This window comes from Podarcis muralis, unplaced genomic scaffold, assembly GCF_964188315.1.
Source record: "Podarcis muralis unplaced genomic scaffold, rPodMur119.hap1.1 HAP1_SCAFFOLD_104, whole genome shotgun sequence".
Taxonomy (NCBI): Eukaryota; Metazoa; Chordata; class Lepidosauria; order Squamata; family Lacertidae; genus Podarcis; species Podarcis muralis.
In genome coordinates, this window is record NW_027554731.1 from 3,190 (window position 1) to 24,336 (window position 21,147).

At 42.4% G+C, this 21,147-nt stretch overlaps 1 protein-coding gene and 1 long non-coding RNA gene across 2 annotated transcripts; both read left to right on the top strand.

The window, feature by feature from the left end:
* Positions 1-3,825: 3,825 nt before the first annotated feature.
* Positions 3,826-9,982, top strand: LOC114590877 (tripartite motif-containing protein 54). Its single transcript, XM_028717456.2, has 4 exons — positions 3,826-3,999; positions 6,112-6,270; positions 6,842-7,012; positions 9,359-9,982. Exons 1-4 carry the CDS (start codon positions 3,826-3,828, stop codon positions 9,968-9,970), a joined length of 1,116 nt encoding a protein of 371 aa, XP_028573289.1. The 3' UTR covers positions 9,971-9,982.
* Positions 9,983-14,666: 4,684 nt separating this feature from the next.
* LOC144326530 (uncharacterized) lies at positions 14,667-18,193 on the top strand. The gene is made up of 3 exons (XR_013391562.1): positions 14,667-14,725; positions 16,267-16,531; positions 18,079-18,193. It is a non-coding gene; the product is annotated as an uncharacterized LOC144326530 (long non-coding RNA).
* The last annotated feature ends 2,954 nt before the right edge of the window (positions 18,194-21,147 follow it).

The following is a 21,147-nucleotide window of genomic DNA, read 5'->3' on the forward strand; positions in this document are numbered from 1 at the left end:
TTGTACAAATGTACAGTTTTTCCTCTGTAATGCCAAAACAAACATGTAGGGGGGAATAGAAACTTGACGTGCAGCACACAGATAGGCAATCAATTGCTCATAGATCCTTTTTAGAAAATTGAGAATTTTGACTTTATAACACCATATAAATTTATAATTCTCACATTTGTCGGGAAAACTGAAATGTGAGACCTGTATTATAGTGTCATGGAGATAAATAAAAAAGTTATTGTTTTAAAGTCTCTTCATTTCCTACATAGATTATTGACTGGGGAGGTGGTGAGTGTTGCTGGTGACTCTTGGGAAAAAAATTGTATGTTGTGAACATACAAATCAAATCAATCAATAAATCCAGAGCCTTAAAACTGGATTATTCCAAAACATCTCATTCAGACCTTGCTGAGGCAGAATAAGATACAGTGGTGCCCCGCAAGACGAATGCCTCGCAAGACAAAAAACTCGCTAGACGAAAAAGTTTTCCGTTTTTTGTCGTTCCGCAAGACGAATTTCCCTATGGGCTTGCTTCGCAAGACGAAACGTCTTGCGAGTTTGTTTTTTTTTCTTTAAGCCGCTAATAGCCGCTAAGCTGCTAATAGCCGTGCTTCGCAAGACGAAAAAACCGCAAGACGAAGAGACTCGCGGAACGGATTAATTTCGTCTTGTGAGGCACCACTGTACGGACAGTTTTAATTGTCTTCCTAGGGTTAGATTGCTGCTTGAGATTTTGAGAAGTTCTGACACCTTTACTTAAAAGAAATATTGTTTAACAGAAGATGGATATTAACATGGACTAAAAGTTTTAAATACCGTATTTTTCGCTCTATAACACGCACCCGACCATAACACGCACGTAGTTTTTAGAGGAGGAAAATCCGTAGGCATGCCACCCGTAGGCATTCCCTCCATAACACGCACAGACATTTCCCCTTACTTTCTAGGAGGAAAAAAGTGAGTGTTATGGTGCAAAAAATACGGTTTTATTTTTTTTTTAAATGAAGCCAGCAGATGGAAAATCAGAATTTTTCTTTTTGCATCTTTTTCTAATGCTTCTCTCTTTCTCTTTCTCTTTCTCTTTCTCTTTCTCTTTCTCTTTCTCTCCCTCCCTCTCCTTTTTATTGTCCCATTCCGTTTTCTGTTTCCCGTCTTCGTTTCTCTTCTTTTTCTTTCTTTGGAGTCCACTGTTTGGGGGGTGGTAGACGGTTGATGGAGGACCCTGGGGAAGAGACAGGAAAATGTTGGTGTCCCAGTATGAGAAGCTGGGATGAGAAAGGAAAGATCCCAGGTGAGAGCTGGGAGGAGCTACTGTCCTCTGAGGGTAGTAAGGACTAAGAATTACTTTTAAGAGAAGACCCTATTCTACTTATTCAATCCCCCTCTGGTTTTTTTGTAGTTGTAATTTGACTATATTGTGGGGAGAAATGAATAGATTTTTTTTAAAAAGGAGATCATTTTGAGAAGCTTTTAAAACTGCCACTTGTGTTTCCATGCTATTTTACTTGGCGGTGGGGGTGTTGCTGCTGCAGTGGAATTTGCTTACCATGAAAAATCATGTGAGAAGGGTCAGCAGGCAGAGATTAAAATGGAGATAATGTTATCAGGCCTGGTATGTTCTTATGTATCTAAATTCACCAATCAGGGACTCAATAGCTCAAGCACAACTGTCCTATCTGGCTGATGAAATAGCAAACAGACCCTATGGCTATGATATCCATTGCTATGATATCCATCCAGAGCAATCACTAGTGGTGAGGTGGGATTCAGTAGTCTCTGCTTGCTGTGGATCGGAAGAAGTCAATTAACTGAAGCAATCAATTACCTCATAAGCAAATTGTATTTTTTCAACTCTTGGCTAAGGTGTATGATTCTATGCCTTTCTAGACGGGGGTGGGGGGGCAGGAGTTATATCTTCCCCTGGCTGGGAGGAAATGCAGATCTTCAATTCACCACCACCACTATTATTATGATCATCATCGGGACTTCAAAGCAAACATCAATTCTAAGTTTCTCTGCTGGAAATAAATCTAGTGACAAAAACAAACCCCTGTGTTGCAATACAGAATAATCTGCTAATGGCTAATAAATATAGTAAATGTGTTATTACTAGTAGTAGAATGTCATCCAAAATGAAATGAATTGCTGGCGGGGAATTGCTGGTTAGCTACACTGGTTAGTGAGTTCTGATCCACAAGTATTACATTTACCTGTATGGATATTCTATCGAAAACTATTTGCTGACGAAGATTCATCTCTGAAACAGTTGATTCAATCTGGATATACTGTCTTGGACATCATCCATTGAAAGGTGTCGTGGTGTTCCCCACCAGCAATTCATTTCATTGACTACTTGGTTATGGACTGATATATATATTATTTTGATGTTGCTGAATTGTAAATTTTGGGCGACATTCTACTACTACTAATAGCACATTTACTATATTCATTAGCCACGTGTTGCGGCTGTATTTGAGCAGGAAACAAATCTAGAACAGCAACTTCTGTCAGAGGCAATGTGGTAGTGCTTTTACCAGACAAAAACAGCACTGAATCTAACCCTTCATCTGTCAGCAGGCCCACTGCTGCTTTGGAAAGAGGGTCAGGTGGGGGTCAGGTGGGATTGCTATCAGAAATTATTGTCAATGGCTCAAACCCAGTCAACGCAATGCTTTCATTGCTGACACAATAGCTTGCTTCATTTTTCATAATTCCTCATAGCTATCCCACCTGACCCCCACAGTGTACCAGGATCTGTAGTCCTTTACAGTATTTCTTACTGAAATTATACTAAACGTCCTGGAAATATATTAAACTTGTAACATCACTACTGCACCAGAAGAATATGAATATTGAGACAGCATTTAAATGGATTGGGAGGCATTTGCAAGAAATGTGAAATAATCGTTTTCAGCACTTTTGTTGAAGAATATGAATCTGCTGAACATGAAGCACCATCAGAACGACTTTGTTAATTCCCACAGAGGTTTTCTGAAAGTATTGTTAACAGTGATGCTATTAATTTTGAAAGAAGTAGTGAAAATGAACCTTAGTGAGAAGGCCTTAGAACAGTGTTATTGACCATTGCACTCACGAATTGGAAAACAGATTCAGGGAGAGACAATTCTGTTATAATACCAGCTTGCAAGCATTTGCTCCAGTATGGGAATGAGGACAATTTGAACCATTATCTGAAATATTGAAACATTAGCCAGACAATTGCAAAAAGCTAGGAAACTTAAAACCCGAGCTTGAGTTGGCAAAACTCCTTATTAAAGAAATATATTTGGTACGATCTGTGGATGAGCTCGCAAAACACAAACCTGCATTTCTGGGACTTGGTCTTTTGGTCAAGACTGTGTTGACACTTTCAGACAATAGTGCAACAGTCAAAAGCTGCTTTTCAAAGTCAGTTTCAGGCCCACAGCGATGGTCAACGCCACATGATGAATATAAGCCAATCTCGTTCTTTTAAGTTAATAAATTAAATCGGAAAACTAAGGGTTATAGTCAGTGAAGTCCTACTCCAAGTAGACCCATTCAAACGAATGAACCTAAGTCCTGTCCATTAATTTCAATGGCTTTACTTTGAGTGGGAACAGCATTGGATGCGACCATAAATACTGAGAATTTTGTGTTTCCATGGTTTGGCAATGACAGACCACAATTCTCAAAGGTCTTCTGCAAAAGTGTGACACCGTTGAGTTTATGTTGCTATGGAGCTGCTGTGACATGGCTCTGGAAAGGCCTTTAGTGCCATTCTAGAACTTAAATGAGAATGCTGCTGGAAGAGAAGGCAAGTTGAGGCTCCGTTCTTTTGAGCGCAGCCATGTCATGGAGGCATTAGCACAGGTGCTTTCATGTTCGGTGTGCTTAGAGTTGTTCACTCCCCCCGTGCTGGTCCTATCCTGCGCTCACAATTTCTGCAAGAAGTGCCTGGAGAAGATCCTCATCAGCCAGAACTGTAGCCATGTCAATGGACAGTTCTCCTGCCCAATGTGCAGAAAAGTAAGTTAGAGAGAGCTTTGTTTCCCCCTCTGCAATCTGCTTACAGATTGCCCTCTCCGATATTACAAGTGGGTTTCCAACTGCCCACATTCACGCTACAAGATGAACGGCGAAATATTAAAGCAGAAGCGGGTAGTTAGAGGTATAGTAACTGGGCAGACATATATGGCAATAGCACTATCGCAAGAAACATACAGCTTCTGCAGATAGCGACATTCCTCATGTAGCAGTTCTAGAGCTGCGGTGTAAACTTGGTGCAAGCTCACAGGGATCTGTATGACTTTTTCATTCCTAATGGGTTGTCTCCCCTGCAGTGCTCAGGCAAGGGGGATTCCATGTGCCTCTCCACCTCACTTCAGCCCCCTGCATGCCCTGTGGGAGTAGGAATCAGAGTATTGGGCATGAAGAAGCTTTTTGTGGTAACAGCAAGAGCCACAGTAGGGAGCAGGGGACAGGGGACCCCCTTAGGCATATGCTGCAGTGGATAAAGGTAAAGGGACCCCTGACCATTAGGTCCAGTCGTGGCCGACTCTGGGGTTGCGGTGCTCATCTCACTTTCATGGCCGAGGGAGCCAGCGTACAGCTTCCGGGTCATGTGGCCAGCATGACTAAGCTGCTTCTGGCGAACCAGAGAAGCACACGGAAATGCCGTTTACCTTCCCGCCGGAGCGGTTCCTATTTATCTACTTGCACTTTTACGTGCTTTCGAACTGCTAGGTTGGCAGGAGCAGGGACCGAGCAATGGAAGCTCACCCCGTCATGGGGATTCGAACTGCCGACCTTCTGATCGGCAAGTCCTAGGGTCTGTGGTTTAACCCACAGCGCCACCCGCGTCCCGCTGCAGTGGATACAACCCAATATTTACAAATTGCATGTACAAAATATATAAAAAGGTAAAGGTACCCCTGCCCGTACGGGCCAGTCTTGACAGACTCTAGGGTTGTGCGCCCATCTCACTCAAGAGGCCGGGGGCCAGCGCTGTCCAGAGACACTTCCGGGTCACGTGGCCAGCGTGACATCGCTGCTCTGGCGAGCCAGAGCTGCACACGGAAACGCCGTTTACCTTCCCGCTAGAAAGCGGTCCCTATTTATCTACTTGCACTCGGGGGTGCTTTCGAACTGCTAGGTTGGCAGGCGCTGGGACCGAGCAGCGGGAGCGCACCCCGCCACGGGGATTCGAACCGCCGACCTTTCGATCGGCAAGCCCTAGGCGCTGAGGCTTTTACCCACAGCGCCACCCGCGTCCCTACAAAATATATAACCACAGGCAAAAAAGGACCAAAAATAGAATCACATTTATCTCCCCACTTCGCATGCCCAACAAGCTTGCTTTAACTACAGTGGTACCTCTGGTTACGAACTTAATTAGTTCCGGAGGTTGGTTCTTAACCTGAAACCGTTCTTAACCTGAAGTACCACTTTAGCTAATGGGGCCTCCTGCTGCTGCTGCGCCACTGGCGCGCGATTTCTGTTCTCATCCTGAGGTAAAGTTCTTAACCCGAGGTACTACTTCCGGGTTAGCGGAATCTGCAACCTGAACTGTTTGTAACCCGAGGTGTTTGTAACCCAAGGTACCACTGTAATACATACGCCAATGGCTACATTTTAACATTACATTATAAAAATCTATCCTTCAAATAGTCTATTTGAAAAAGACCACATTTCATGACAAACTGGAATTGCCTTTAATTGGCCCAGTTGAGAGTGTGTCATTGCTCCCCACCTTGTTCCCGATCACGCCATAAAATATTTTGTGTAGCCTCTCCTGTAAAGATGGAACTTCACTTAGTTTTCCTGTGTTTTGCAATTTCTATTATTGCTCCCGCTATCATGTAGACCAGGAGTTTATCTCTGTTACCTTTAAATTGGCCTCTCCAATCATTTATAAGGAACATTTTAGCTCACAAGAATTGGCAACCCCGAAGGATACACATACCGTAGTACTAAAAAGAAACTGATGTGCATATCGCATAGTTGCAGCATTTAATTTACTTTCACATTATGCCGATCGATAGAAAATCCGGGTACAGAACAATTATGTCATTTCCCCACATTAAACCTTTGAAGCAAAATGTTACAGGATGTATTTGTATGATTTCATCTCACTTTCAGATCATACCCTTGAGAGGGAGAGGAATCATTGGCTTGCCAAGAAATATTCTGGTGGAGAGTATTTTGGAAAAATATAAGTATGAGCTTGAAAATGTGCATGCCAAAGAACAAGACCAATTGTCCCAAATATGTGAAGAACACGGAGAGCGTATGAATTTGGTATAATTCCACCACTCTTCCCCCCCCCCCATTCTTTCATGAAACTAACTTAACTGCAGTGCTTTACTTTATTTTCAGTTGTTAATTTGTAATATGTATTAACTGCTAAACATTGCAAAATACCACACCAGTGTATAACAATAACAACACATCAGATAAAAAGAGAAAAGCAATTCTCTAAAGAGAAATCTGATGCTGGCTGATTAAAAGGCACATTTACTTCAGGGCAAACTCAGGACATTCTGCTGTTCAAACATGGAAGGTCATTTGTGCTTTAAAAATAATAATAAGCATCTTCCTGCAGCAAGAGGGTATAATTCAGTGAGTACTAGGCTGGTGCAAGAGTAAATGAAAATAAAATATGAGTCTTTTTAATTTTAACAACAGAAACAGAAGAAAGCTCCATTAAGTTCAGTAGGACTTATTCCCAGGTTAGTATGTAAGGATTGCAGCCTAAGATACAGTTAGCTGACAGCTCTGAGGCATTGTCTTATTTAGAAGCTTAAAAAGTGGTGTAAATTTTTTGCTGTGCTGGACAATGACATGACATATGTTGCCCATTCTCATCTAGGTATGCCTGACTGATGATAAGCCGATATGCGCCATCTGCAAACTCTTTGGAGCGCATGAGTCCCACAATGTAGCAAAACTATCTGAAGTTTACTCAGAGAGGAAAAAGAGATTGATCAAAGATTTAGATTGGGTAAACCAACAATCTGAACATGCTGAACAAGCTAAGAAGGTGCAGTAAAAGCTTGATATTTTTTTTAAAATCTCACCTGCATTAAAAAAAAAAAACAATTTTTAATTTTCATGCTAAGTGATTTTCCCCCCTTTACATTTCCAACAAGGCAATAATAATTTGATAGTCTTTCTGGTTTGGCTCTGAGTTATAGGACTTTCAGTGCTAGCTATAGCTAGTATTGCTATTTGTTCTTTTCCAAAAGGAAAATGGATGAATGGATACTCGTCACAGATACCAGGTTAACAAGTTAATTTTAGTGTGCTGGGTAAAATTGCCCTGACTATTTATGAGAACAGATTTTAATCTGTTCATAAGAGAGAAGTTACCTTCAAAGACATCACATATAGTAGTCTACCCAGAGTATAGGTAAATGTGGCCAAGATTTCTCTTAGGCCACAAGTAGGTTATTGGCCTAAGTTGATGGAAAGCCATGGCTGACCCCTGGCCATTTAGAGCAATGACCAGAACTAACACCACCCCTGTGAATTTGATCCTAAATGGGGTTGGGTGTGTTGTCATATTCACATAGTGCTCCTTTTGTGTCTGGACTGAGATTCACTTGTAGCCCTCACCCAGTCCAGTGCTGACCTATTTTCGGAACTCCCAGTGCCTCATCCATGTCCATTGAAAACTGGCCATTGAAAGATCTTGGCAACACCATTTAGTGCCCAAGCTTGCTAGTTTTTTGTCTCCCCTCTCCAACCTCTCTGCATCATGTCTTTTTAGTCTGTAGGCCTAGGGGCAGAGACTGTGCTATTCTGTTTTTCAAAATTGATTTGCAATCTGCTCTGGAATCTTTTCCAGCTGAAGAGTGAGGGAAACATCTTTTGAATGAAAGAATGAATGAAATTGACTACAACTCTTCAGATTAGTTAGGAGAGGAGGAACTGGTGAAACTGGATGTGGAAGAAACTGGGTGTTTGTTTGTGAAACTACGAACAATTTGATTACATGACCATATTGTTCTAGTACTAGGGGCAGTGTACACTACCACATTTGTGGTTTACTTTGGGCCAGAAAAGTGATGTTTCCCTTTTCAGATACAGTGTCATAGCGCCTTCATTAAAAGCCATTTATTTGGAGTTTTGTTATGGCAAAATATCAACCCATGAGAAAGGTAATTGCTTTGCTGCTGCCCCCTTACCTCAGACCACCCCATGTGAGAGAAGCAAAACAGCAGTATCTGCAAAGCTAGGAGGAAGCTCGAAGCAAAAACCAAACCAAACTGGCAAGGCAGCAATGTCATTGCCAGGCAACACCTTGGGGACATAGAAGTCAACTCATTGAGTGTTACAGGGGAAGGGGATAAATAAAAGCTCTTGGACACTTGGACAGCTGTCAGGAAGCACAACCCAAGTCCCTTTCTGGATTTTCTTGGGACTGGATATGAATAGGGATTGGTGGGTGAGGCATACCCGCCTGCATCCATCTCACTGGCCCAGCCCTGCGAGTCCAGGGATTCTTCCTGTTGTTGTTGTTTAGTCGTTTAGTCGTGTCCGACTCTTCGTGACCCCATGGACCAGAGCACGCCAGGCACTCCTGTCTTCTACTGCCTCCCGCAGTTTGGTCAAACTCATGTTGGTAGCTTCGAGAACACTGTCCAGCCATCTCGTCCTCTGTCGTCCCCTTCTCCTTGTGCCCTCCATCTTTCCCAACATTGGGGTCTTTTCTAGAGAGTCTTCTCTTCTCATGAGGTGGCCAAAGTATTGGAGCCTCAGCTTCATGATCTGTCCTTCCAGTGAGCACTCAGGGCTGATTTCCTTAAGAATGGATTTGATCTTCTTGCAGTCCATGGGACTCTCAAGAGTCTCCTCCAACACCAGGATTCTTCCTAGAAGGCAGCAAAACACACTTCTTCTCTTCATCTTCTCTGACTATTCTGGTCTTTGAGTTAGAGGACAATAACAGCGGCATAAAGTTAAGATTTCTCAAATATTGGCAACTTTTCCTTTTCCTTTTGTGAAGATGTTAATACATTTTCTGTCACCATATGCCATTCCCATATATGGGCAACCACATAGGCAGACTGCACAGTCACAGTTGACTGTAGGTGGCTAGAGAGTACAACTTCTCAGCTAACTCGTCATTGTTTTGTTAAAGAACAGCATGCTGCCTTTTCAGTAGCAGAATTTGAGTGCACAGTCTTTTAGAGACTCATAGATGCCTCCAGAAAAGTTTACGCTATTATATCCTTGATATAGGCCAAAGGGCTTTCTTTGCAATGTATCTGGGGATTACCATTTACCAATAATTGCTTTGAATAATGAAGCTGAAGTAGTTTTAAAAATGTTTAAATTGTACTTTCTGGGCATTACTAAGAAATTCTATATCATACTTCAACAGGAAATTGAAATGCTGATCAATGAACTTACGGATACTGCTGCTGAAGTCAAGGTTGTTATCGATGCCACTGGAGCAGGCTTACTGAAAGGGATCCGGCAGAGAATGACTGAACTCAAAGCAATATTAGGCAAAGAGTATTCTATCAAAGTAGAAAACCTTCAGCAGCTGGCAAATGAGCTTGAAGTCCCAAGAAACCTTTATCAAGAAATGAAAACTCTCTTGGAGCAGCATTCAAATTCAGTGCATTTTCTCCAAGAGGATAAAATACTCAGAAGCAAGATAGAGAAACTTGCAAAAGGAAATTCCTTATACCCAAACAAAAAAGATTATCATATTTCCGTTGGGCAATATTTTAAAGACTTGCTCAAAGCCACCCATATCAACAACTATGTCTCCTCTAATTCCGATGAAACACCTACAAGGTCAGATGAGCTCCCTGATGTGTTCAGGCCAGAATTTCCCACTTTTTCTTTTTCTGATGAAATGTCTAATGAGTCCTTCTACGTAAAATTATTGGATTTTTTCCAAAAAGCAAACGAAACAAAGCAAGATCTTAATCAAAATGTCTCCCGTAGGGATAACAATATTACACCAAATAGGAATGACATCTAATTGGAAACAGAATCAATATCAAGGCAAGCCATGGAATAGGTAATGCTTTAGAAGCAAGACCTCCAAGAGCAAAATAATTTATTAAAAAAAGAAACAGAAACAAATGTTCTTCTAATCGATTTTCACTACTCATTAGCAAATAAAATATTTATAGATGCAACCACATGACATAGCATTTGACACATATTGTGTTGGGCCCTGCTAATTAATCATCATCACCCTTACATAATTATTTGAAAAAAGGTCACTGGTAAAATTCAAGAGGAGGATACAATGCTTAAATAATGGCTACAGGATTGTACTTTTAATATTGCTGTCATCTGGCCTCACTAATTAACTTGTAGACTAATTGTTAGAAACCCAAACTCTCTACAACTCCAGTTTACTTTGCTTAGAAGAACCTTCCATAGCCAGTTCTAGAAAACTGATTTTGACAGATAAATTTGAGTAAAGAGAATTCATTTCACATATGCAAGTGGAAGAGATGTTCAAAATTAAAATATACGTTTGGGTCAGGATAAACTTTTTATTCTCACCACAAAGTGATTAAATATAATCATTAGCAGCAACTGTAGAATGCCAGATAAAATCAACTCCAAAAGAAATAAACAAGTCAGTCATATGCTGCAACATCATAGCCACACAACATTTTCAGCATTTCAACATTTGCTGCCAATCTCCCTTTGGGTGATCTGAGGCAACAAAATGGTTTTCTGTTAGTCAGTTTAGGTCTTCAGTGAGACAGTGAGACAGATGTAGTGATTTACTGGTGAAGGGAACATTGAAATTGTAGTGAGCCAACTTATGATTGTCTCAAACATATGGTGCCAAGGTTTTCAGGTGTGAATGACACATTTTGAGGCATAGCTGCATCACAAAAATGTCACTGATGGTTATTCTTACAGATGTCCTGTATTTCACGAAATGAAACCACAATTTAAAAAACTGAAGTATTTCTGAGCATTGTATGAAAAACACTTGGTCTCAGTTCTTTCTTAACCACAGCGTAATAATTTTCAGGGGGAGAGGGGACTGTTTTTGTGTGTGCACATCAGATATAGCATATATATTTCGTAAATCAGGCTGTTTTATTTGTACCTTCCAGAGCTGGGTCTTCTGTTCAAATACATGAATGCTGCAGACATCCATAAATTAATTTTCCATTTAAAATGCAATTTATATTTTCTTGATTATTACTTGCATGCATCTCAAAACTAAAAGTTGTGGTTTATATGCAAGTGTGTCATTCATGAAAAATATGCTGGTCATGATAAGACACAACTCTTATTTCCAAAGTGTGGCAGAATGAATGGAAGTTACTCTATGTGTAAAGTGATCACCTGAGAGATTATTATAAACATTGCTGCAACAGCTGCAAAACAACTGTAAAGTGCTTGTTAAGCAATTAGTCATAACAGTGGCAAGTATCCATATATATATATATATATATATATAGAGAGAGAGAGAGAGAGAGAGAGAGAGAGAGAGAGAGAGAGAGAGAGAGAGTAGCCTAGGTTTTGGACAATCCACTCTGCCAGAACAGCAGATTCCATGTCTTAATCTGTGTTCTGCTGTGTTAGTACAGTACTTAGTCTGCTGTTTGATAAAAACGAACCAAGCAGTTTTAAAAACAACTTATTTCAAATATTTATTTTTAAATTACTGACAATTTAGTAAAACCCCTTATATGAGCAACTAGATTTTAGAACAAAAGCATTACTACTGCAGATTACTTTATGACTGGGCAAGGTACAGAACAATGGTGTATATGCAACAGAAATAGAGGTTCTATTAATTCAATAGTGACTAATTGTCACTCCTTGTTGAGTCAGCTTCCATTCATCTATTGATAGGCTCAAACTAATATATTCAATGAACAAAAATATTCCAGTTCAAAAATATACTGTTACCTGTTACTCTATTAAAAATTCTTTTTCTCTAGTTCAGCATGTGCTATGGCAACAGGAAACCATTTTCCTATTGTACCAGTTTGTCACCAATGCTATAATTTCATAGCCAAAAGATAATTTGGCTTATACTATCAGCAAAATTTACTAACATGAAGTAAAATGATATTGCTTAGTATATAAAGCATTCTTTCTTCTCATTCTGGCAAGGGAGTTTGCAGGGGCATTTATTTCGTCTTAAATATATATCGCCAAAATTAGGTGCAAAGGAGAATATTTCTGCTTGTAGGTGTTTATAGTTCTTATTAGGGTAAGGTTCAAGTTTCAAGTCTGAATCAGAATCATTCAGCTGAAATGACCAGAACATAGCTGTCAACTTTTCCCTTTTCTTACGAGGAATCCTATTCGGAATAAGGGAATTTCCCTTTAAAAAAGGGAAACGTTGACAGCTATGGACCAGAAACTCATCCCACCTAACCCAATTGATCCAAGGCATGACCCTTAACGAACAAGCTCTTCTCTACATGCATGCATAATACATGCAGCTACATACCGCTTCAGCAATATGGGACTCATGCTCCCTCTTGTGATAGAAAACAGAATTGAAGTTGCACTACCTTGCTTTCCAACAATTCAGAGTACTGTAGTTTGACCCACTCCTGCACTGACACAGCAGTTCATATAATGAAATGGTCCCAGCACGGACACAAGAGTGCGGCTTACGCATCTGAACCGGTCCAGAGTTTCACCCAAGCCACAAGAATGAAGGTAACAATTTGTATTAAATTATCTCAGGAGCGGGTATGGTTAGGTAGCCACACTCCTTGCTCTTTGGTTAAATGATTTAGATGATTGCCCAACTACTTGATCTGAGGAGGCAGACCTCACACCTACTGTGGATCACAGAGCCCTCATACTAGTTTTGTTCTCTCTTGCCTTGTATGCTACCCCTGGGAGCTATTTCAGAGAAGTTCGTTTTGCCTGCTGATTCTTGCATCTATCCTCAAGGGTTGAGGCTATTAAGTATAGGTTAAAAGATGCTGAGAATAGTAAATCATCCTGAAGTTCTCAGTGTTTACATAAGTGGCCTTTTTAATGTATTTTTCTTGTCTGGTCCATGTCTTGGCCTGAGCTCAAATCCAGTCCTAGTCCTAAACTAAATCCTTCTGTCAATCCAATGTTTTCTGTTCCCGATTCTATATTCTTGTTTTCTGCAATTCTCAGCAACTCTGTTCTCTCAGCAATTCTGCAGTAGTGAGCCAATACCTTATAATCAATAACAGAAAATGCCACAGAACTGCTGGTAAGATTGATGGGGCACATTGAGCTTCACATAGAAATGACAGGTGCAGTTCAGCTCTCCATAACCAGATAAAAAAGCCAGGCTACAAGGTTTCACTTTAACGACTAATTAACTTAAAGTAAGGCAGAGGGAAAACGGAATTTAATATATGGGGTGGAAGAGTGCACTTTACAGAAAAAGGGGAAGGAGGTAAATCAAGGAAGCCCAAACACAATCGTTTGTGTCCCCTCATGTGAACTTCTGTTTTCCTGCCCACATTGCTAAAGCAATCTTGGTATTTCATGAGGTTGCAGTCAAAATCCCATATTCTGAGAAGTGAGCTTGGAACTAAGAAATAATGTTGGTTTATTTTGCCCTTAACTGTTGCATGAAGTAGAGCACTGGCAGGAAGCATGAAATATAAAGCACAAAAGTCATGCAGTTCGAGGATGGGAAGAGCACCAACTTTTAGACTAACCGTGAGAATTGAGCCCATAAATATGGTACACCCTGCATATGCAGAGTGTCTTTACAGTCTCCGAATTTGCCATGTATTAGGTAAGCTGTAGGTGATGCTGTATATCTTTTAAATACCAGGTGCAAAGAATGGACACAACAGAAATCCTCCTCAAAATGTATCACGTATGAAAGTGCAAAGTATTCTCTGATTATTCTCCTGCAATACACTGGCAGAGCTGGCACCCTCCCCACCCCTTGCCACTGCCTTACAGATTAGGCAAGTGGAAAAGAGTTTATCCTTAGGCAAGTTACAACAGAAGAGATGGGAAAACCAGACGCTGTTGGCCTGCAACCCTCATCACCTCTGACCATTTAGATTCTTCACTGACGGCAGCCTAAGCATCTTGCACTACCCGAAAGGCTAACAAATTTAAAGCTGCATCTCTTCACTGCACTTCTGAGGAAACATGCACAGGGTCGTGTCTATTAACGATGCCCTGCTCAAGGCTCCACGAGACTCCTCGGCTGCTTCTAACTCCTCCTCAGCACAGCCGGCTGCCAGCAGCCTTTGTCAGAGTGAGACCAAAGCCGCGGCAGCTATCAATTCTGGCGCCTGCAGACTTGAGAGGAAGGGGGGCGGGTTTTAGCTCCGAGGAAGGACGCAGAGAGGACGGCGAGGAGGCAGTACGTGACTCCCCGGCCAGTCCTCGTTCCCTCCGAGTGGGCAAAGCCGAGGGCGCTCTCCCATTAGGAGAGGGCGGAGCAGGGGCCAAGGAATTTGAGCACCAACCAGGTAGGGTAGGCTGACACAGGAGCCCGCACTCCTCCAATCAGAAGACACGATCTTGCACTAGGGCGGGGACACGGGCTGCATGCTCCAATGACAGCGAGCAAGCGTGGGTGACGGATGGGTCACGCTCCTTCCCTTAATTCGGCACACGCCGCGGGGGCGGAGTTTTTCCATTCTTCCGAGGTGAGGGGGGAGGGCGGCGTCATCAGTCTTTTTTCCCGTGATCCACTGCGGGGAAAGGCGGTAGCGCTGCTGCAGACCATCGACGGCGGTTCTTCCATCCGGGTCTTGGGTGGCGCTGGGTCATCCTTCTGCAGGTACCGGTGTGTGTGTGAGAGAGAGATGGGGGAATAAGGGAGGGAGCGCTGAGGGAAGCAGCAGCAGCGGTCCCTCCACTGAGGGAGCCGGCGCTGTTCCCGTGCGCGCGGGAGAGGGAAGAGCCCCTCAGGTTACCCCCGAGTTCCCGGCTACGGAGGAGCGGGGCAGAACCTCCGCTTTCCCTCTTCGCGTTCCAGTCACAGATCCTCTCCGCCGCCCTCCTTCCCCGTCAGCTTCTCTAGCCCGCTTCCCCGCTCTCTTCCATTCTCTCTCCCCCTCCACCCCTCCCATTGCCGCCGCGCCTTCCCTGACAAACCTGAGGCTCCGGGAAACCCCGCCCACTAAGCGACCGCCGATTGGCTGCTCGGCGGTCGCCCTCCGTTGCTGTTGGCCGAGGGCGCTTGGCTTGTACGTGTCGCGTCACTTCCCGTAGCAAGTTCGCGGTGGGCAAGAGAGAGAGAGAGACCTTGGCTTGTGTGAGGGCGGGATGGAAGGGAAGAGAGAAAGTGGGTGGGGCGCGAGGTGATGCTGCGGCGGGGACTCCCGAGTAAGATGGGGGAAAGCCCCGCCCCGTCTCTCTCCCTCTCGGCACCCCTTTTTCCCGCCTACTGCCGGCCGAAAACCGTCGCTGCTTCCTTCTCGCGCTCATCCTCCTGCGCCCCCCCCCCCCCGCCGCTTCAACGTTCCCTCCCTCCCTCCCATTGGCTGCAACGTTGGGCCCCGAGAGCCCCTGGGCGAAGAAAGGCCTGCGAGGCGGGCGCCCTCCCCCCCCCGGGCATTCTACGGTGGACGGGAGGGAGGGAGGGAGGCAGGCAGGGGAGGAGGAGCAGGAGGTGGGCTGTTTCTTGGCAAGCGGCTCGCTTACCACGAGGCGCGCCGCCTCTCCTTCCCGCGCGTTCTCCTCCCTCCCTTGTGCCTGGCATCGCAGGCTGAGGGCAAGGATCGTGCGCCCGCCGGCTTACCTCCGAGTAAACCGCCGGCCTAGGGCCTCAGTAGGTCTTCCCTCGGCATCAAATGCCCCTTCTGAGACTGGCAGCAGGGCGGGACTGCGGGGTGGTCTCTTGCATGTGCTTGGGGGCTGGAAGGCTGCATTAACTTTGTATGCGTATGTATGTATGTATGTATGTATGTTAACTTTGGAAATCGGGTAAGGTGAGTGGCTTTCCCATGCTGTGGCCGCTGACTTTTTGTTTTACCACCGAGTTGCTGGTGGTTAGGAGGGAGAAAGGGTAGGACGGTTTTGGAAGGTGGCACCTCTGGCACAGCTTAATCCTCAAATTCCCAATTTTAGATAGTGGCTTATGGCAGTTTTTAGAGCTACATGTTCCAAAGCTTCAGACCTCTTTACGATATGGGGCGGATGTGTTTTGTCCCTTGCACTTCTGCTTCTGGGCTGCGTTCCTTGTTATATCCCGTTTGTGGGTAGGTAGAAAGGTTGCAAAGCGACTCGTTTGCTTTCTCTGGCAAAACATCAATTGCATTGGTAGGAAAATATGACCATATAGATTGACAGTCTGTAATAATATCTGCTTCTTTACAGTTGAGGAAGGACAAACATTAGCCTCAGATGTGGTGGCTGGACTTGGCATTGAAGATGATAAAGGAAAGTACTTGGAAACAGTTTTATGGGGTTTGTAAATCCTTGGGGGTAGTTGGCTTGTTAAGCAGTTTGCTGAACTTCTCCAGCTGTCTGGTGTGTGGGAAAGTGGGAAGACAGAAAGCACAAAGTTTCAGAAGGGAAGGAAGCTCAGAGATGATAGACTTCAGGAAACAACTGCCTTCTGGGATACTTGAATAAACATACTGTAGATTGTTAGAAGCAATTCATTTCTTTAGAATTATATATATATTTAGTTGATAAAATTGTTATTACCAAATTACATTTCATTGATGGACATTAATCAGTTGAAAGTGTAATCTGTGCTTAACGGTAGGTCAGATAAAATTGAGTTTATGAATGGCATTGATAAACAGTATAGAGGAGCTAGTGATATATATTTTATATACTTGATGCATTTTGTAGTACAGTCCTCCACCAACCTGATGTTCTCCATGTGTTCCAACTGTAACAGCTATAACTCATTGTCCCTGACTAATGAGTGTGCTGTTTGGGGGCAATGTGCATTGAGAGTCCAAAAAATCTTGAAGGACACTGGGCTGGGGAAGGCTGCTGTAGTGCTACACTGCAGTAAAATTTGGATTTTGCTAAGATGCAAGTGCTGATCTATGTAAACATAATAAAATTGGCTTTGATGCTGGAGACGTTCATTCAGTTTTAGAACTTGCAAAACTGAATATAGGGTGCTTGAGACAATTCCATCTCTGACTAAGCAGGGTTGGAACTGACAAGAAGCTAAACAGAAGACTGGAGAATAAAGTTTGTATAGCAGCTTTCACAGTAGTGGTTGGATCATTAAATTATGTGTGTTTCAAGAAATAATAAGCTAGTGCAAAGCAGGGTAAAACTTTGCAAGGCAAACTAGGGCCAAATGGTTACTTTTCATTTTAACGTGAATTAATTAATGTGAGTTGGGTTTGGTCCAGACTTTGGGCATCTGCCTGAGAACTCACCAGTGCTGCATCCACTGTTTCTCCCAGCCTGGTTCTTACTGCTGTTAAATTTCTTGGAGAAACACATTAGGGTATTGTGGGAAATCCAAATGTTGAGTGTTTCACAGCCACTTTAGATTATTCCACTGTTTCTGCCAGTAAACCTGTTTTGGGTGTGTTTCCATTGGTATACTTCCCCCATCATCTTCCCAGGGCATGTGGGCAGGAGGCTTTTTTAGGTCTTAGCAGATCAGTGCCTCTTCTCATCTGCCCTGTGAACACTCCCTCATTTTCCTTTCTTTTCTGCCTTTAGAATACTGACAGTGGAGGCCTAATATTGATAGTCCTCTCCATAACAGCTAGGATGGGACTTTTATTCTGGGAATGGGCCTCCCTCTCCACCTGCAGAGGGAGACCTGAAAATTTTTATTGCTATCCACACAAAAATACAGAATTGCTTTAAAATATTTTAGGTACTATTATTTGAGTCATCATCAAGGCCCAGTGCTTCGGTTTCTGTGCATGTCTAATGAGAACACTTTAAGAAAATGCACAAGAAATTGTAGATGTTTTAATTAAAAGCAGTTGTTCAGTAAGGAGATTTGACTGAATCATACTGTAAAATAATAATTTTAAAAGTCAATTTAACTGCATATGATAAAAGATTCCAATTATTTTTGTTCCGAGTACTACTTATATGGAGTATGCTTTTAGAGATTTATATATTGCTGTGATATAATGCTCTAGAAATTTTAAAATTTTATTTTAAAATGTGTGTTATATTTCCTTGCTTTGAGGGTAGTGGGTTGCCTCTGTTTCTTCTGTGAATGGGAGAACTCCTTACATTAGTGCAAGGGATGAATATCCAGAGAAGGCTCCCAAAGAAGAAAGAGGAGGTAATTTTTGTTGAGTCTTTGTAACCTCGCACCACCTCTCTTCCACTGTTCCAGAAGCTCTCTGAAAATCGGAATTTCGGAGAGGAGAAGGAATAGTAAAAAATCATCTTGCCCCCTCATCTTCCAGTGGGTGTATCCTGTGGATAGAGTTCCACTAATGGGAACTCTGGATTCAAACCATTATAACTAATAAACCCCCCCCCCCCCCAAATAAGAAAGCAACGTCATTCTATTCTCAGCAGTAAAGAGAAATTAAACCATATTATACCTTCTTTTTGTGCTGGTATGATTCAGCCATTAGAAAAATGTGGGGTGATATTTCCTAATAGCTTATCCCTGACTACATTGAACAGAAACCAGTTTCCTCCGAACCCCTCCTTGGTATGTCATGAAGAGCTTCATACAGCAATCAGATTTTCTTTTTAATATTCAAAAGCTGACTACATCATAGAGATTTTTGGCTTCTTCCAGTAAAGGAGTAAGAATGTTCTTGAGTTCCAAAAATAGGAAACTTTAAAAACTTGTTGCATTTAATTACATTCCAAAACTCACTTGTCAAATTCTTTGCATATAGACAGTATTGATTTCTGAACTGCATCTTCCTTTAGAATAAGCTGGAGGATTGATTTCCTGCACTACTTGTGTAATATTATGACACTTACCATATAGTTGAAGTTTATATTTTTTTGGAGGGTTTTTCATTAACCTTTCTTCCTCCTTTCAGGTTTGAGTGAGGAACAGGAAGAAGAATATTGTATTGTAGTTCCGTTGCTTGAACATTTACAGTCTACTGAATGTTGCTATCCAGAGAAGTGTCTACGGTTTAACCATTCTTTTATCCATCAGCTATTTTTGTGTGTGAGTGTTTTAAAAAGTATTTAAATGACTTGACCTCTTCGAAGCATTCAGGTAAACTTGTTCTTTTTAAGAACATAATCAACATACCTTAAGTGAAGATACCTGCGCTGTGGGATGAGGTAGTAGGTTGTATAGTTTTTAGGGTCATACCCACCACTGGGAGATAACTATACAGTCTACTGTCTTTCCTAAAGAGGCAGACAATCATCAGTGATAGCTGTATGGCTTTGTTACTGGCTATACAATTACAACTGGGAGGCTGTAATGATGGCTCACCGGACACACTTGTCAAGGAAATGTGGACTCAAAGAGTTGGATCCTGAGGAACATGAGTGGAAAGCTGCTTGTGGAAAGGGACTTCTATCATCTCCTCACCATCTGTTCCTTCTTAGAGTCAGGGGGCCTCCTGAAAGGTGTGAACTATGTGGGGAGCAGACCTGAATTGGCCAGAGGTACCTTGTGCAAAGTGTGCCTTTATCCACTGATGTTGTTTTCCCTTCTCTGAACCAGGGCCAATAGGCAAAGTTGAGGCATCCTCCTCAGGAGGCAGCCCCCACCTCATTCTCCCAAGCTAGTCTGCTGCCCTGGGCAAAATAGAGGAAACGGTTCTGAAGTAAGATGTGCCTGCCAGTCCAGCTGGATCTTTATATGAAATGGAACTGTATCATCATTTGTTTAGGGCAGCAAATTGTATTGGGCTGGCCCACTGGTGCCCTATTCCGCACTGTTTAGGATATCCTTCCAGAGGCTTTTTGTGAAGTGCAGGTGAGAGGAGATGGAGATGTCCCCATCTGCAAGTAAGTCTCAGGATCCAGTCTATGGGCAGGTAGACTCAGAACAAATTAACTGGAAATAGAACCCTTCTAAATATATTTCTCTTATCAGGTTGAGGTAGTAGATTGTATAGTTGTAGGGCAGTTATTTTGCCCTCTTCAGGAGATAACTATACAATCTATTGCCTTCCTTGAGGAGTAAAAATTCTGCAGTGTTTTTGCTGAGTTTACCAGCAACCTTGGTGGGACCTCTCTTAATGGAAAATAAATGAAATGATTTGCACAGAAGATCTGTAACTAAATGCAACTCTATTTTTCAGCATTAATTTGATCATTTCAGGTATCTGCATCTTGAAAATATGTGCCACTTGGTTTGATCTGAGTTGGATTAAAAAAACAAGTGTTTTGTTTAAGTTTAATTGGGAGGATATTAAGTATGTATACTATTAATGATATAACAAAGGACTAGCAGTGAATGGCTTTGTACTTACGTAGCAAGTGGTTCACCTTCTATAGTAATTGAACACATACAATTGTGATACAGCATCTTGCCTTATGTTGTATAAAGTTTGTCTTTCACTACAGCTAATCTTTTTCTTTTCTTTTTTGAAGGATTGCTGAAGAAGTGGTGGGTTCCTAGGAAGAGGTAGTAGGTTGCATAGTTTTAGGGCAGTGGTTTTGCCCGCAAGGAGTTAACTATACAACCTGCTGCCTTTCTTAGGGCTTTAATATTACAACAGGATGATATTGGCTCAGTTTTAAATCTTCCTTCACTAGGTTGTGGTTTAAGGTTTGGAATACTTGCTAGAAAAGTTTTGTTCACGGAGTAAGCCAAAAAAATATGGGGAAACCTTGAGCTACCTTTTAGCCTACAGAATGCATCTTTGGCTTTTTGCTAAGAGAATTCTATGGTACAAAGTATTCTATCCAAACTGAGTAGAAAAGAAAATGGTGTAATGGTTTAAACTCTCAAGGCTCCAAAGTGTCATATGTTTAAGAAGTACTTAAGAAAGTAAACTAGGCTACTCAATAAACGGCTTTGTAGTGGTACATTCTGTTTCCTGTTTTATGTTGCCTTTCTCCAACACCCCAGTAGATAAAACTGGAAAATGAGATTTTAATGAACAGTGTTGATTATCTAACTGTAGTGTTCACACGTGTCCAATTTTTCAGCATGGCATTTTGGTAAGAGTCTGTAATTCTCCTTGAAGCAGCTGCTCCATATAAGCTGTGCTGCTCTTGCTAGGGCCTTAAATTGGTTGCGTGGTCCTACCCCCCACATTTAGGAGTTCTCACATGTCTGCATTGTTTAGCTGTGAAACCAACTTTGAATGAGGGTTTCGT